The following is an 18,174-nucleotide window of genomic DNA, read 5'->3' as shown; positions in this document are numbered from 1 at the left end:
GTGAAAATCTGTAATTTTCACTAAGTCCCAATCTGTGATAATTTTGGCCAAGTTAGTGGCTTTAGATCTGCTCATGGGTGACTCTTTTGCCTTAGCTTTGTGTCCAGGATTGTAATGTTTTTGGATGGCTTCAGTTTCATGCCTTGTTTGATTTATTTAGAGGGTTGTAGCTACTAAAGATCTTGCAGCCAAACTGTTATGATGCTGTTGAAAACAGATTGTATGCTTATGTGGTTTTAGAGCTTGTGTGGGTATTGGTTGTTGGTGTGGTGTGATTCCAAGCACCATTCCACTTGTATTTTGTTGCTTGATCATGTGGCAACCTGGTTACACCAGTGAGAGCCCATATGTTTGTGTTGTGGCTGTTTTGAACCGCAGGCCTTTGAAACTTGTTTTGTAGTTTCCGGTTGATCCGTGACTCCGTTCATTACGTTCTTTATATGTTTTCGCATTGTTTTCTCGTGATGCACATGTTCATTCCATGTTCATGCATGTCAAGATAACTTAATATGAGGTTCTGTCCAGAATTTAATTAACTCAACTAATGCATATGAAAGTGACTAGAATAGTGATGCATGCTTCCTTCTTCACACATGCATCATATTGGTTGTTGCATTATGTTTTGCTGGTGTTCATTGGCTGTTATCTTATCTTGGGTAGCATCGGGATCGGAGAGCGAGTACGTGGATTCTAGAGAGTATGTGCAGGAAGAACAAGAGCAGTTCCAGGCTGAAGAAATCACAGGCAAGATGACCGTGACCTTGACACCGTTTCTAGCTTTGTTATGCTTAGAATCACGTTTCCTTCGTTACATGCTCGCTGCCTAACACTTGATATAAATGCCACCTGTCTTTCCATGAACCCCAAACACTTCCCTCTCCTAGCAAATGTTGTTTGGCTAAGTAGGCTTGCTCAACCTCTAATGGATAGCTTTACTAGTTGCAGGTGCCAGTTGGACCATGTGGTAACATGGGTATTTTGATATCATTATGTCAACTAGTATTTAATTAATGCACCTATATACTTGGTAAATAACAGAAGGCCTAGCCTTTTGCCGGGTGATTTTTTCCGTTGTTGCCGCCTTAGTTTCGCCTACCGGTGTTTGATTCCATAACTGATCGCTCCTAACACGTTCGGGGTTGTTATGGGGACCCCCTTGACAAATCGTGTAGTGTTAAGGCTTGTCTGGCAGGACCCAACTTTGGCTTTGATCTGCTAACAACTTAATAATTAAATGCATAGGGAATGGCTACCCCGAGGATTTAATCAACAACCCGGGCCAGTGCTCCTCATGAGTGTTGGTCCAAACTGGACTGCCTGCGGGGCCACCGCGAGGAAACTTGAGGTTTGGTTCCCGTAGCTAGTTCCATCCGTCGTGTCCTGAGACTGAGATACGCGACTCTTATCGGGGTCGTCGACACGTCGGGAGGTCCTGCTAGTTTTGTCTTACCTTAGCGATATATCTTGCGCATTGGAATTTCGGTGAAACTTTGGGTCTCCTCAAAGTTGAGGTTTTCCTCTTAGAAATCCGACAAAATCACGAGTTTCGTGATAGAGGATTACTATGCGGCATGTGGTAATTTGTAATGGACTAGTTGGAGCACCCCTGCAGGGTTTAATCTTTCGGAAAGCCGTGCCCGCGGTTATGTGGCAAATGTGGATATTTTGTTAACATCCGGTTCTAGACAACTTAAAGTAACTCTAATAAAACTGCCAACTGTGTGCGTAACCGTGACTGTCTCTTTCGGAGATCGTTCTCTGATCGAGAACATTGTGGGGTTATGTCTGACGTAAGTAGGTGTTCAGGATCACTTAGTGATCAACCTAGTCTTCGGTCGCTTGAGTAGACCACCATATGTTACTCTGATCATCGCAAGGTAGCCACCATATATGCTTAGGTTGCTGCAAACTCATACACTTAACCTTCCTCACCCATTAACTTGGCTAGATTCGATACCAAGGTCATTCGATTGTTGAGTCCCCGTGGCTCACAGATTACTACAAACACCAACAGGTACAGGTACGCCTGACGCAGGAGATCCTGATGACAGCCGGCGGAAGTGGGAGTTCGATGAGGACTCTTGCAAACTGTACGTGAACTACCCGGAGGACTGAGGTTGTGGTCGTGATCGTGGGGCCAACATGCGGGATTTCATAGTTTTACTTGTTTCATGTTGTCCGTAGCGGGACTAAACTATGCTCTGAGTAATGTGTGTTTGTAAGCTTTATGCTATACTCTTATCAGATAGCAAGTGTATGCCCTACTTGTCACTCTTTCAGTTATGTAATGTTATGATTATCTCGCTTGCGAAATGTTTAGATGCGCCCCTTTCCCTTTTGAGGCCTCGCCCCCAAAATAGGAAAGGGCCACATCTTAGTCGTTACAGGATGTCCTAGCGTTGTTCCAAGAGTTCTATAGAGGAACGTTGGACATATCCCACCTAAACTATGGGATGATCTCCCTTATTCTGAAGGTCATGGGGAGGTGGACATTAGGCAGTTTTCGCTGATCACGGTGATCAATGTGATCTTTCGGATATTGGCCAAGGGGTACGCCACTAGGGCGGCCCAGATTGCTCCCCGATACATCACCCTAACGAGACTACGTTCACTAAAGGACGATTTATCCTGGACGAGATTCTCGTCCTCCACGAGATGCTCCATGAAGTGAAGAGGAAACACCCTAAGGCGGTGTTCTTCAAAATAGACTTCCATAAGGCATATGATATGGTTCATTGGTCCTTCATTAGGGAAGTCCTGTGGAGGTGTGGCTTCGACCACCATTGGATTGTGCGTGTCATGCAACTCATGTCGAGTGGTTCGCATCGCAATCAACATTAAGGTGGACCTGTTCTTCCCGATGCAGCAGGGGGTTCGGTAGGGTGACCCGCTGTCCCCATTTCTCTTTAACCTTGTAGTGGACTCCCTAGCAGCGATCTTGGACTTGGCCAAGAGGGCGGGTCATATTAGGGGTATCTGTCCCCACCTCATCCCCGAGGGTGAGCTAACCCATCTGCAGTATGCCGACGACACGTCTTGATGGTGGAGGGCTCAGATGAGGATATTGCTCACGTGAAGTTTCTCCTCCTATGCTTTCAGGAGATGTCAGGATTGAAGATTAACTTCGCAAAGAGTGAAGTTATGGTGTTGGGTTATTCCGATGAGGAATCCCACCTTATAGCTAATCGCCTAAACTGCCGATTAGGGTCCTTCCCGACGACTTGTCTTGGCATGTCGATCAGTGACTCATGGTTGCAAGACCTGCGCCCCTCGGTGGCCATGGTCCCGCATGGGTAGAACCTTGGCAAGGACGCTAGCTATCGGAAGTGGCTAGAGTGGTACTTATCAACTCCTCCATGACTAGCCTATTGATGTACCCAACGGGATTATATAGTTTGCATGAATCCCTCCATCGGGATATTGCGAAGTACCAATCCCGGTTCTTTTGGGCGGGAAGGGTGACAAACAAAAATACCATATGGTCAAATGGTCGGAGGTTGGCAAACCTAAGGACTAGGGTATCCTCGGCGTTATTTCCTCGAAGCGTATGAACATAGCCCTATTGTCCAAGTGGCTTTGGCGGATTGAAACCAGGGATGGCGGAATGTGGCTTGACATTATACGTGCCAAATATTTGCGTGTTCAACCACTTGCATTTGCCCCCAGGACTAGAGGCTCTCAGTTCTGGCAGTCGATAATCGAGCTTCTACCGATTCTCTGGATTGGTTCATCCATTAGGATTGGCTCGGGTGCCAGCACCCTCTTCTGGCTTGACCGGTGGTCTGGCACTAGACCCTTTGCGGAGCGATTCTACTCGTTGTTTTGTATTTGTACCCGACCACAACTTATGGTTGAAGCAGCCCTAACGGATCTTGGATCAGTGGCGTTCCGACGTACCTTTGGCCCGTTGGAACACGCTGAGTGGGAAGAGATGCTGGAGTGCATTGCCCTGCACTTCCCCTCCCTGGAGTCGGATGCCACTTATTGGCATCTCGAACCGACTGGTTCCTTCTCCACTGAGTCCCTCTATAAGGCCATTTTGGCTACTCTGGGACCGCGGGAGCTTAACCTCCTTTGGGAGCTTAAGCTGACCCTAAAGATTAGGATCTTTCTTTGGCAATGGGTTCGTGGGCGTCTACCCTCAGGGACCAAGGTGCTGAAATGCAACAGCCCTAGTGACAGATTGTGTCCCCTTTGAGAGGTGGCGGAGGACACCAACCACATCTTCTTGCCGTGTCCGGTCGCAACCTTTCTGTGGGAATGCCTCCGGGATGTTGTGGGTGATAATTGGTATCATGATAACCTCCCAGACTTATTTAGCGAGGTCATTGCATCCCCTTGTGAGTCCCGTCCCGCTCTATGGGTTGCTATTGGGGCGCTAGCATGAAACAAACTTGTGATAGAGCATGTGATTCCACATCGCAAGACTGATGCCGTATATAAATTGTGTGGCTTCTTGCAGCTATGGCGGTCACTTAGCAAGCGGCGACATCAGGGGTTCATCGACATCATCAGCACTGGTCTCCGCTCCCGCGCGTCCTTCTTCACTTCACCGCCCCTCCACCTCCACGGGAACCTGATTAGATGCTAGCTTTTGTTTCTTTGGGCCGTGTTGTGTTGTGTCCCAACTGAACTTATTTTCGCTCTTGACTTCTTTTGTCGCTCTTGACTTATTTTGAAAGATGTTCGGATGCTTGGTGTGGTTGCTTTATAATATAAAGCGGGGGGAAACCCTTTTTCGTCAAGACCACGACGAGGCTGGAACCAAGGGCCTGGCTTCCTGTTTAGCATCACCGCTGAATGACTCGACACATTAAGGTTTTTAATCCAACGACACTAAACATATGGAAACCCTCTGACCCCCATGATAGTCGATAGAACTGAGCAGGAAAAGGAGTCAAAAGCTTTCTGAAAATTGAGCTTTAGAACAATAGCAGGTTTTCGCCTTTTGAAACAGGATTGGACCATATCAGCAGCGTAAGTGGAGGTTTTAGTTATCCCCACCCCCCTAACGAAACCCGTTTTATCATGATGAATGAGCTGAGATATGAAAGGTTGAGCCCTATTGGATAGGCATTTGGAAGCGATTTTAACCGCGCAATTCTGGAGAGAAACCGGACCGAAATTTCCTGGCTGGATTGCACCAATCTTCTTGGAAAGCAAAACAACAAAGGGCAGTATTTTCGGGGCATTAGGGTACAGAATCAGGAACTGTAAGAAAAAGGCATAAAATTCTCCAGCTTTCTTAATCATTTGCGGCTGAATAGTCTGAGCTTTCTGCTAAAAGAATGTATACTGTTTGGAAAAAAATTACAGGTTGCAACAAGTTACAACATTTTCAGGAAGAATGTGGCTCCTACATGATCTACATATATTATTTACCTATGAATGAGAAAGCAGTTCCCATTTAATTTCTTTACAGAAGTGAACCATTTGTCTTGGTTTTTATGCACATTTCCATAATGAAGCACAGCGATCACATCATCGTCTCGAATTTCTCGAGTTTCTTCACTCTTCGCATCGATGCAACCAGTAATGCCAATAAAATGCCTGCAAATTCAGTTGGGAGCAAGAATTGGCCCAATGAAGAAAGGACATGTTGAAAACATCAGTAGTTTAAATTCAGGTTGAGCTTACAAATACAAGCAAAGATAATGAAAGGTTTCACATAAGATTGAAAATTGTCGTCGTATTATGGAGAATTTGTTGAACGATTTATTCAGGAAACAAGCAACAGATCCTACCTGCGCCGACGAAAGACCCATTTGCGACTATTTGGTTTCCTTGACTAGCCATGACGACCCCAATATTCAAGAGAGTACCACCCATGGCTGTATACATGGTCGCCATCTGAAGTACGTTAGCTTTACGAGCAGCTCGTTCCGACTGCAAATGCCATTATATAGGTTTCAGGTTGACTTCCGACCAAAGCAACAAATAATGGAAACACTAGGTTTTCAAACTAGGAGTTAATGAGCACACAAGTGTTTGTCATGAACTTATGATGGCAGAAAAGGACGCTAGACAGAAGTGAAGTCATCAGCACAGCCATACCTCAAGTACTCTGACTCTGAGTTTCAGGTCACCCGACTCGAGTTGCCCCACAAAATCCTCGATCCGTTGGATTCTGTAGGGCATTGAGATCGTAGAATCACGGGCCTGTATGTATGGAGATAGCAGTTAATGGCATGCAGAACAACTAGAAGCGTAGAAACGAGAGGAAATGAGAAAATCATATCGATCACAGCTTTATGTCTTTACATCATTTGCTTGCTTTCTTATCTCCTGGACTAGTTCAGGTCCAGCTCTTCGTCTCGTTTTCAAGTCTAGCAGTTCCTGGAGTTCAAATGGAACAAGGTTAGAATTCACAGATAGATGTTGAAAGGATAGAGTTTCTGCTGTTATGAGGAAAATGGAACAGAACTATGTTAGCAGAAATAACAGGCCGCACACAAGCATATCATATTTACAAGATGATCTATCTTGGTAACAACTTCTATACGGTAAAGCAAGTTGCAGTCCACTTCTGGAAACATTTAAGAGAGCAGAGAAAACATGAACCAAGTCATATAAAAGAATAATAAAAGCTTCCATTTTTTTTAAAGGATAAAGAAGAGAAAACATAATGTAATGGTAGGATGGACAATAGTCCTAACCTGTGCATATGGTGCAGCAACTTTGACAAAGGAAAAATCAGGATCCAGTATGTACCCGATGCCTGTGAAACATGAATATACCATCACAATCATTGACCAACAAACAGTAAATAGGTGAACTTTTTATGAAGTTAGTCGTATAGCTAATAATTTGTATAGCAGCATGAGCATTTAGGGTCCTCAAGATATAAACTTTATTTCACCCGGCTCGTCATTCCCTAGAAACCTTAACTTCTATGCTAATTCTGTTCCCAAAATACAAACGTTAAGTTCTGGGAAGTGGGCAGTAGAATTAGAAAAATCACTCACAGTATGCAAGTTCTGAATAAAAAATGCGAAACTCTATGTGTTCAAACAAAATTACACATGTAAAATTGTGGCGAAAAAACATGTTCATTTGTGTTATGCACCAAAAAGATTATGTGCAGTTACAGAGTTGTTCTTCTTTATTTATACAGGACGCAAATGGACACATTTTGGCTCAAATTTTGTAGGTTCACAATCCATCCAACAATGTATATGTTGCGCACTGCACAAAGTCCACTCTCAGGTCTCGATCTGAACCACATACTTTCAATGAAATGAAACGCAAAAGTCTTTTGCGTTTTCTCGAAAAGAAAAAAAACAAAACATGTCACCCCTTACTACAAATAACTAATGACCTTCTAATGATGAGAAGATTCTTCAAAGTAGAAATGAATATGTTTTGCAGCTTAGAGCCATTATATCGTTTTAACAACAGTTAGCAAATGAGGAGCATTTTGCAACGCTTATAACCAAGAACATACTGAGATGTCTGTACCAAAGGATAAAGATACTGCATTCATAAAAAATGCAGAAGAAATCAGAAGTAATACTATCGAAAGAAATGGATCTCAAGATATTGTAATGTTGTCAGGATATATGAGAATGCGGAACCTTCAAGAGTTGAGAATGCTCTTATGACGAAGGTAAATGTGGAAGGAAAACGGAACGGTTGATCTTGAGCAATTGCAAACAAGTCCTGTGAAGGTAAAACAAAGGATTAACTTCAATATCTCAGTTTTTTTTACATGCAAACTGATTCTTGTAAAATTATAAGGTCAGGCAACCTCTCCAATTGCAGCTAGAGTCTGCTGTTGATCCGGTGACTGGCTCAGCAGATTGTCCAAGAAATATTGTACAGATCTTCTTACCTGTATAACAAAAAAGGAGTCAGAAAATAAATTTTAAATGAAATTTCTGTTATAACTTTTCTGCCCAGGAAATAGCATGTCCTACAAACCGGTGAGAGGTCTCCTGTTGGCTGAAGAGCTTCCAGGTCAATTAAAGCTTTTATAACCTGTAAGATGGAGCTGACTGAGAAAAGGAGAATAGATGAACTGCCCAAAAAATGAGCATCTTAAATTACTCAACACCATGAAAAATAAGATGTTAGGTGAATACAGAAAACTATTATGTGTGCACCACTCATACGAAGATATGAAGATACCTTGTTCGCGTCCTTCTCATACACAGCATAGAACAAGGAGAGTAATCTATCTCGAGTGAATGATTTGATTTCACCCATCATTCCAAAATCATAATATATTAGAGAGCCATCCTTGTCTATGGCAAGGTTTCCAGGATGCGGATCAGCATGGAAGAAACCGGTCTTCAGTATCTGTGTTTTACATGGAATAAAAATATTAGTGCAAATAACTATCACATGTACTGATCCACTAAAAAAAAGAAATAACTTGGTGTCAATATTGAGCATAAAACGGAATATACAAAATATATAACACAAAACTTTGGAGAATGAGTGAGTGAAGGTTGTGCATGCTTAAACATCTATTAAGATAACCAGGCAGCCAACTGCACCATTGTACAGGATCCAGGAATTTTATATCATCTAGCAATACCCCCACTTCTTTGATGGCCTTCTTGGTACCGCCGTCGACCGCGAGTGCTCGCTCCACCTTGACGAGCTCATCGAGCCCGCCGACGACCTCCTCGTCCTCGAGGAGCCGTTCGCCGCCGAGGAAATCTGGCCCGCTATACAGCGACTGCCTGCGCACAAGGCGCCGGGCCCCGACGGCTTCACTGCAGAATTTCTGCGCACTTGCTGGCCCATGGTGCGGCAAGACTTGGTGGATGTCTTCCAGCAGCTCTACGACATGCGCGGCCGAGGTTTCGCCTGCCTTAACCAGGCGCTGCTCACCTTGCTCCCCAAGCGTGCCGACGCCGCCACCTTCGGGGACTACAGGCCGATCAGCCTTATCCATCTCGTCGCCAAGGTGTTCGCCAAAGTGCTCTCACTCCGCCTTGGTCCACAACTAGATCGCCTCGTCAGCCCGAACCAGAATGCATTCATCCCCGGGCGCAGCCTTCATGACAACTTCGTCCTCGTCAAGCAATCTACGCGGCTACTCCATCAGCTCAAAGCCCCACGTGCCCTCCTTAAGCCGGACCTGACGAAGGCATTTGACTCGATCTTCTGGCCTTTCGTCTTCGAGGTGCTGCAGCACTACGGCTTTGGTACTCGCTTCCGAGCATGGATGGCCATCCTGCTATCTTCAGCAAGCACTCGGGTGCTGCTCAATGGCGACCCGGGCCCCCCCATTTGGCATCGTCGAGGCTTCCGGCAGGGCGACTCGCTGTCCCCGCAGCTCTTCGTCCTCACCGTCGACGTCCTCGGCCGGCTCGTCAACCGGGCCACCTCGCTGGGTATCTTGCAGCAGCTCCACCCGCGGCGCACGGTACCGGCGATCTCGCTGTACGCAGACGACGTCGTGCTGTTCTGCCATCCATCGCCGGCCGAGATCACCGCAGTCAAGGGTATCCTGCACCTCTTCGGCCGCGCCTCCGCACTCCACGTCAACTTCGCCAAGAGCACGGCAACCCTCATTCGCTGCGACGAGGATGCGGCAACCACTGCAGTACAGCTGCTCGGTTGTCCCATCGCCGAGCTCCCGGTCACCTACCTGGGAATTCCACTCACGATCCAGCGACCGACGGCGGCGCAGCTGCAGCCCCTGGTGGACAAGGTGCGGGGCCAACTGCCGTCTTGGAAGGCCTGGCTCATGAACAAGGCTGGGCGCCTCGCGATGGTGAAATCCGTCCTCTGCGCAATCCCCATTCACCAACTGCTCGTCTTTGCACCGCCCAAGAAAACCATCAAGCAACTAGAAAAGATTGAGCGCGGCTTCTTGTGGGCTGGCCGTGAGACAGCCAATGGGGGCAACTGCCATGTAAACTGGCGGCGAACTTGCCGCCCCATCGAGCTTGGAGGCCTTGGCATCCTGGACCTCGAGCGCACCAGGTTGGCTCTCCGCCTGCGATGGCTATGGCTCAGCCACACCGACCAGAACAGAGCATGGAGTGGGCTCGACCTGCAGTTCTTCGCCTGCACCACGATGTCCCTGGGGAACGGCCTCTCGGCCCTCTTCTGGGACGACCGCTGGATCGGCGGCTGATCCGTCGGCGAGATAGCACCGCGGCTCCTCGCCTGCATCCCCACGCGCAAGAGGAAGGCGCGGACCGTCGCGGAGGGGCTCAATGCCAATGCTTGGGCTCGCGACATCGAGGGCACTCTCGGCGTCCACGAGATTGGCCAGTACATCCGCCTCTGGAATGCCATTGAGCACACCATCCTGCTCAACACGCCCGACCAGCTCACCTGGAAGTGGACCAGGAATGGATCGTACTCTGCCAAGTCCTGCTACAAGGCTACCTTCTAGGGATCCATCCCCAGCGCCTCCTGGAAGCTCATATGGAAGAGCTGGGCACCACCCCGGGTGCGCTTCTTCCATTGGCTTGCTGACCAGGATAGATGTTGGACCTCCGATCGCCTAGCTCGTCGTGGGCTGCAGCACCACGACCCTTGCCTCTTGTGCTGCCAGGACCCCGAGATGATGGACCACTTGCTCCTCCGCTGCCCCTTCTCCAGGCAGGTATGGCAAGACGTCATCGCCTGGCTCCGCTTGCCGTGCACCGCCCCCAGCCACGAGCCTTCCCTTCTTACCTGGTGGCATCGCGCCAAGCGGAGTATGCCGCAGCCCATGCGCAAAGGCTTCGCCTCCGTGACCCTGCTGACCACGTGGATGATTTGGAAGCACTGCAACAGCTGCGTGTTCGAGGGCACCCAACCCTCGGTGAACGACCTGGTTACGAGGATCAAAGACAAAGCGTCCCTCTGGACCAAGGCAGGAGCGGCTGGTCTCCGCGTCATCTTCCCCCAGACCTGGGATGTACACTAGCTATAGATTTTCCATTACCAGTAATGCCCCTCCTAGGAGGATTGTAACATAAACTCTACCTTTTCAATACAAAGAAACGCATGTATCTCACTGCATTTTCTCGAAGAAAAAAAAACTTCTTTGAAATTATAAGGAATGCATGGTTTGATACTTACGAGTCGACATGTGTGGTCGATATGTATTTCTCAAATTATTGCCAATAGCATCCTTTGAGATTTTTACTAGGCAAAATTGTGGAATCATGGAGTAAAGGCAGCCAAAGAGTGCAGGCTTAAAAAAACGAGACTAGTACTGAAGCAGAGCCAGACCATCTATTTTTTTATACACAATGTCAAGTGTGCCCTGTTTACCCTGAACTCTCATTTAACAAAACAAAAATAATCTAATAAGATCATGCAAACTCTCTTGAAACCATCCAGTTAATAGCCCAAACTGCATGGTTAATACTTCCCAGATAAAAATTCTTCAACTAAAAACAAGCCCGGTGTTAAAACATGGTCCCCGCAGCTTTTGGTCACACTTGACAGGCAACAAATAGGAAAATTACAAAGGCAATAGCCCAACAATGGGTTATTAAACAAGTCTTCTATTAGTTTTCGTAGACATTGTGTTGTGAGAAGCATTTTCTATAAATGATGTAAAAGATCACAAGCAACTAAACTGAGCTTTGTACAAATATAACAAGTACACTAAGAAAACATTGACCTGAATTAGGTACGACTCTATTGAACGAGATGCAATCAGAGAACGACTATATCCCCGGCTGTCTAGCACCGCCAAGTTGTTTATCTTAATACCTGTATAAATGACAAATCAGATTAAAATAGAATATTTCATGGTAAAGAATGTTATAAAAACATATACTTCCGTGTTATAACTGGAAAATTTTGGTGTGAGTAACAACTGAAAGGACAATCGTCTACTAAAAACTGTGCTTGATCTTGTTGTATATTTAAGTGAAAAGACAACAGAAATATGTAAAATCTTTTTGACAGCAAAAGCTGAACCAGAAGGTAGTCACATTAATTTGGTGTGTAGAAATATATGTGATCATGCATGGCTAGATATAATGGATTTATTGATGTACTTATTAGAATTCTCTCAGACGAGACAGAAGATTGAAGATCAATAATTGTCATAACCATATAATAAGTAACTGAAAGTAGATTAGTTTGTGTAAGCCTATTCTGCATGACAAGGTAATATGCATGTATATATTACTCCCTCCGATCCAAATTAATCGTCGCAGATTTATTACAACTTTGTACTAAAGTTGTGAAAATTAATTTGGATTGGAGGGAGTACCTCAAATCTATACAAGAAAAAGAAGCTGTATCGCATCATAATTGATTTCACTAAATAGTAACTAACATGTCTAATAAACCACTTTATAAATGGATAACCATTGTGAAATACAAACTCTCAAGAAAAAGTTAACTCAGGTTACTTTAAATTACAAGAAATAATTAACACGTACCAGGAGCATACTCCAGGGTTAACACCTTTTCAGTTGTGTAATCCCACATGATAAGCTACAGAAGCAGCATAATGGCAAGTCATTTTAAACTTTGAAGCAAGATTTCACAAAGAAAAGCAGAAGGATTTTGTTTAGTACTCGACTTTAACTAAAGTTTAGACATCTCTATGCTGATTGAATGCAAGTAAAATCATCAACTACAATTTAAAGGGGTACAACAAGCCACATGCCACGTCCAAGAGTACAATCTGTCCTGAGTCCTGACTAAACCTTTACTGCTTGGATTACCCACTAGCAATCAACCCAAACATATCATAGGCTGTTACACGCAACAGAAAGTCAAGAAACGTCCCCACATTATCTGCTATTGGCCTTCCTAGGGAGGCAAAACAGAAGAATGGGAAATGTACAAGGTCTGAAAACCAAATAAATTAATGCTACAGAAAGGATTTATGCTCCATACCGTGCCTCACAACATTCATATGCAGAAACCACAGTACTGAACTAATCAATCAAAAGGTTATTTGGCATGCTGCAGCTTTTCGTATCAATTATCACAAGCTGCATGCGGACTAGGATGAAACCAGGCAGGTGATATGCAAGAGGATGCCTGCTGGAGGCAGACGGACCAAGCAGACAGATTGATCACTGTACATTAAATACTCAAAACATTCCCCATGGGGATGTTTGCCAGTTCTTAATTTGATTAAGTAATGCGAGTAGGGCTATATGATTTTGGATATCTTCAAAGTGGAGTACTGAAACAAAGCCCTCAGAAACATTGCATTTGGGGTCCAAAAGACTTACTGGCACGCGAACCCATTTTATGTTTCTGAAATCTCGACGAAATCTGTCTGCATTCTTTCCTTCATTGATGTAATCAATTTCTTCATACAAAATTCTGAAATCGCAGAAATCAGGGTGGTCAACTTCTGTTTGTAAGCTCAATTTCAATATTAAAAACTAGAATAATTTGAGATCCTGTCTTCAAACAGAGCTGACAATCACTACTGTTATTGCAATGCATTCTCTGTTTTCGTAATCAAAGATGTTCCGTGTATGATATCTCACCCTCTCTTACAAGTTAGTGAATGTAACCTTTGTAAGGTACTACCTAGCCAAATAGGTAATATATGTAATAAATTACCTGAACCTTCCCAATTTGATATCATGTTTTCTTTGTCAACTTATCAGTTACTTACATGGATAAATGCCAAAGTAGACATGATGAAATTGCACACTGGCATGACCAAGTCAACACTTATTGATTAGAAAAAATATTGAGGTCACAATATGAGATAAAATGGCAGACAAAGTCATTCCACTGAACCAACAAATTTCTCGCAAGAAACTGGGTACTGAACAGGGACTGACATAGAATAAGAACATTGTATCCATAGCTGACTAATGGATTATCACAAATACTACATATGGATGGTCCAATACATTGATATATACTTACTTGGAGCATTCATCATAAATACCAATCCAGTCCCTTGAAGGACCTCCGAACTTTTCACTTCTCTGAAAATACTCGGCTACTAGCTTTAGATTCCCTAGAAGAAAGCAAAGAATAGTTTTGAGATGACTGGAATTATTAAGAAAATTATAAATCATTTAACATAAAACAGTTTGGGTAAATAATAAACAGGAAATAATGGTAACTTTTATAAACTTATGCAAGAAATGAGAGGAAAAGGTTAACAAAGAAGAAAGGCATAAGTTCTTAATTTCACCTATTTCTGCATGTATAAAAGATAAAAATAACTATCAAATTCACTGGAAGTATGGAACTAATTAGAATAGTGACCGCTGTTGAAGTGTATATGTGGATTGCCTAGCCCTTTCCATAAGTTCTCAACTGATATTAGTTTTATTTGTTAAATAAGCAATAGTTTTCGATTTAAGAACACCACCAACATATATGGGAGTTATTTGTGTTTGTTAAATAAGAAATAGTTCTCTACTTAAGAACACCAATAACACACATGTCTCTTACTTAGGTCAATATCAAAAAGTTTTCTGAGCCCTGGTCGCTGAACTTTCACTGCAACTCTCTCTCCATTATGAAGCACCGCACGATGTACCTGAAAATTGATATCACGGGAATTTGTAAGTACAATTTGAAGAAACACGGCATAAAGATCATCAAGACTGATATTAGACAAATATGACCATCAATGTCAGTTGTGTAGTATCATCAGTATGTCAGAGTAGATGACAAAGACACCAGATATAAACTGGCAGAAATTATAGGCCAACATTGTACATATGAAAATAAGAACAGTGTATATGATAATTAAACAGTTTCTCTAGCATGAAAGAAAAAATATGTATGTTTTATTTTCCTCTTAAATACTAGAGATGTGCTACTCTCTCCAGCACTAATGGCTTGAACAAAGAGAATAATGGACAATAAATCCTTAAGAAAATAATGATATAATATGACACTGCCTGAATTGTCAATGGGTAGGGAAAATGTGTATGCTGGATAATGTAGGAACTAAGCACCTGACCAAGACTAGCAGCAGCTATTGGACGGTCCTCAAATTCTTTGAACGCAACATCAACTGAACACCCCATTTCCTTCTCTATGAAAGCCTTTGCCTTCTCAGGAGAAAATGCAGGTACTCTGTCCTGCAGAAAAGCAAAAGGTACGTGGTGCATATTTACTATTTTGTTAAAGAAGAAGTAGACCATGTAACAAACTACTACAACCAGTAAACAGGAATAATCCTTTGCGAGAAAGAAATAATCCTAGTTTAACTGAAGAGAGGAGATAAAGAAAGGAAACCTTCAACTAAATTGCCTGGATAAAAAATGAATACCTGTAATTTTGCAAGCTCATCAACGAATTCTTTCGGGAACAAATCAGATCTTGTGGAGGATAGCTGTCCAAGCTTGATAAAAGTTGGGCCAAGCTGCAATACTTGTTCTCTTAACCATGAAGCAGTATTTCTCCTCCGGATTTTCTGCGGATTCAAAGGCGGCTCCAGTCAACATGTGCAGTAAAACAGGAATACACCCATTTCAGCAGTCAAATCTGATGCAGTTTTGCACCATTACTAAAGCAAAATGCTCATGTGCTAACAACATGACTTTAAGACCACCTTCACATTGGGGCTGTCAAGGAAATGCCAGCTTACAGTATTTTTCCTTTCCTGACTTGACTGAACTTATAGAATTACTGAACAAATTGCTTAGCTATTTCATTGTTAATGTACCTGATTTTCCTCTGAGAATCCACCTGGATAGGCCCATTTTGCATTGTCGAATAAAATACGTATTCGAAGAGAAAGCACAAAAGACCAGATATCTATACTCCTCTGCACAGAGTTGTAGTTAGCTTTTGCCCAACTGAATCCCTCGTCAGATGGCAAAACCTTGAGCTCCTCTTCAAAGGGATCATCTCTAGCACTCATTTGCTTCTGGGTCTTAACTAGAGCAGACACGTTGCTGCCATTCACCAAACTGGTCCCAGCAACAGCCACCTTAGGAGAACCGTTAATGACTGCTCTGGTCGAACCGTTGACAACGCCATTCGTAGAACCATTGATGACTGCCTTGGTCGAGCCATTGACAGCTCCATTCAGAGAACCATTAACTGTATCTGTTCTTGCACGGCCACCAGCCTTGTTCTTCATCAATTCAGTTGTCGGAACCATCTTCCTCGACCGGCCATTCGTAGTATATTTCTCAGAATCCGTGGACCGGGCTTCTGCTCGGAACATCGAAGATCTCCTAGCTAAGGAAGAGTCATTTCCATACCTTGGTAGCTTGGCACTGGATATAGACGCTGAGAAGCTAAGATCAGCCACCATCATCGCCATTGGACAATCAAAAGCCCCTGTTTGTAGTACCTTGCCATTAGTATGAAACAAATATGGAACACAATGAAATGTCATTCTAACCACAAGTACAAGGTAGAGAAAATAACGAGAAGGCCGTAAATTATAGTACAAGATCTTCCCAGTTTCCAACAAAATAAGTAATGGCCTGGTTCCACATGGTTACTGCATATCGACTAGACACTTTCTTTCAGCAGATGTTCTTAGGAAAGAAGGAACATCTACAGATTGTCCCCAATGAGTTAGTCAAGAAATTCATCAGAAACATATATATATATAAGGGCAGAAAAGAACATATGGTCCGTTAACGGCCAAATTATCAAAATCATGAATTTCGTCCAGCAAGATTGCCTGAGCATCTACCAGAAAGAGATGCAGCGAACATACAGAATCCCAAAAAACACACCTTCGGTAAATCAGTTTCACCCAAGGCGCTGCGGGCCGGCGGAATCAAGCATCAGATTCCGGAAAAAACGAAAAAGGGTTCGGCGGAACAGCGGGGCGAAATGAGTGGATGCGGGGAAGTGGGAGTTTGGCAAGCAAGGGGTACCTCACGTGGGCTTTTGATTTCTCGGGGCCTGGAGAAGAGAGAGGAGGGGAGGCCGGTGACTTCTCTGATTCGCAACTGCTGCTTCGGCTCAGCTGGCTTTGGCTGGGAAGAGGACACCACTCCACCAGGAAGTGGAGAGGAAAATGAGGCGCACCAGGATTTTTTATATATAGTTTAACACTGTTAGAGGATCTGTAACAGACCCCTTTCAAAACTGTAAAATAACTCTTTTAGGGGATTGAACGAAAAAAAAACTGTCCGGACCATCGTATCCTTCAAAATAACGGGCCCATATTTTCTTCGACCTAACTAGCCAGCCGCGCCGCATATTTGCGTTACGGTGTGACTGCCGCTGGAGCCGATTAATGCATGCGATCTGCAAATACGTTGGCTAGCTGGGCTCGATGTACTCTTTTTTAGGTTTGGCCTCTCGCATGAATACAACGCCACACGTAAGATTTTCTTTGATGTTTGAAATTTAAAAAGTTTTATCTACAAAACGTTAATTCAATCGATGATCCGTTTTCACCATTGACTTTCTCGCGACGAGTTCTTCGAAACTAGATCCCATATCGACATGTTTCATCAACTATTTTTTTACCGTTCATACCTGCCACTTTTTTTATCGAGTTGTCATATTATTAACCACTTACTGGCCTGAAAAAATAACTTGATTGACACTTTTTAATGTTGTTTCGTACAAAGCCTTGTAGTAGTTTTCATTATACATGATATAAAAGTATGTCATGAGTTGTGTTTGCTAATTTGAAAATATGTCAACTTGTCATATTTACATACAACTTTGTCAGAAAATTATTTTATGTGCTTGTTAGTTCAACTATGTCGAATTATCATATTTACAAACGATGATCAAAAAAGATTTCTTGTGGTCACCAATTTTAAATATGTTGAGTTTGTCATATTTTTACGTGTAATTGCCTAAAACAAGTTATTTGTATTTGTCAGTTTGATTATGTCGAGATGTCATAGTTATACGCAATTTTCAAAAATATGACAACTAAGTTATTTTTTATCAGACAAGTAAGTACTTACTAATACGATAAGTAAGTGCAACAAATGTGATGAGTACGAGAAAAAAAAAAGTTGTCGAAACATGTCGACATGGGATATAGTTTTGAAGATTTTGTCGAAACAAAGTCAACAACGAAAACAGATCATCGGTCGAATTAACGGTGTAAGAGATAAAAGTTTAAATTCTGGTCATAGAGACGAAATCCAGTGTGAGCCCGCTGCACGGGATCGCTCATGTACGCACGCTTCTCTTTAGATTTTCCCTATTTTCTTTATATAAACCTTATTAAAACGAGCCTCTAATCCCTCATATGTTCAGGACACTCATAGAAGCACAATATAATAAAAATTACATTCAAATTCGTAGACCATCTAGCAATGACTACAAGCA

The 18,174-nt window shown here is 43.4% G+C and overlaps 1 protein-coding gene across 1 annotated transcript; it reads right to left on the bottom strand.

The window, feature by feature from the left end:
- Positions 1–5,221: 5,221 nt before the first annotated feature.
- LOC123395691 (protein ACTIVITY OF BC1 COMPLEX KINASE 7, chloroplastic) lies at positions 5,222–16,891 on the bottom strand. The gene is made up of 18 exons (XM_045090727.1): positions 16,608–16,891; positions 15,578–16,200; positions 15,182–15,325; positions 14,865–14,990; positions 14,353–14,440; positions 13,816–13,909; positions 13,161–13,254; positions 12,354–12,408; positions 11,582–11,673; positions 8,128–8,298; positions 7,921–7,977; positions 7,748–7,831; positions 7,575–7,659; positions 6,657–6,718; positions 6,262–6,336; positions 6,055–6,159; positions 5,745–5,886; positions 5,222–5,550 (listed from the first exon to the last, which is right to left on the bottom strand). The coding sequence occupies exons 2-18, from the start codon at positions 16,181–16,183 to the stop codon at positions 5,477–5,479; spliced, it is 2,154 nt and encodes a 717-aa protein (XP_044946662.1). The 5' UTR covers positions 16,184–16,200; positions 16,608–16,891; the 3' UTR covers positions 5,222–5,476.
- Between the last annotated feature and the right edge of the window lie 1,283 nt (positions 16,892–18,174).

Source organism: Hordeum vulgare, chromosome 5H, assembly GCF_904849725.1.
Source record: "Hordeum vulgare subsp. vulgare chromosome 5H, MorexV3_pseudomolecules_assembly, whole genome shotgun sequence".
Lineage (NCBI taxonomy): Eukaryota > Viridiplantae > Streptophyta > Magnoliopsida > Poales > Poaceae > Hordeum > Hordeum vulgare.
This window is presented reverse-complemented; position numbering and strand designations above follow the sequence as displayed.

What these genes read in the sequence shown, in the direction of transcription:
- LOC123395691 (XM_045090727.1), bottom strand. Translation starts at nt 16,183, where the DNA reads ATGGCGATGATGGTGGCTGATCTTAGCTTCTCAGCGTCTATATCCAGT. An exon ending in TAAAATGGGTTCGCGTGCCA is followed by an intron (nt 12,409 to 13,160) that starts GTAAGTCTTTTG and finishes CTGCTTCTGTAG; the next exon opens with CTTATCATGTGGGATTACAC. An exon ending in AGCATTCTCAACTCTTGAAG is followed by an intron (nt 6,719 to 7,574) that starts GTTCCGCATTCT and finishes CATGTTTCACAG; the next exon opens with GCATCGGGTACATACTGGAT.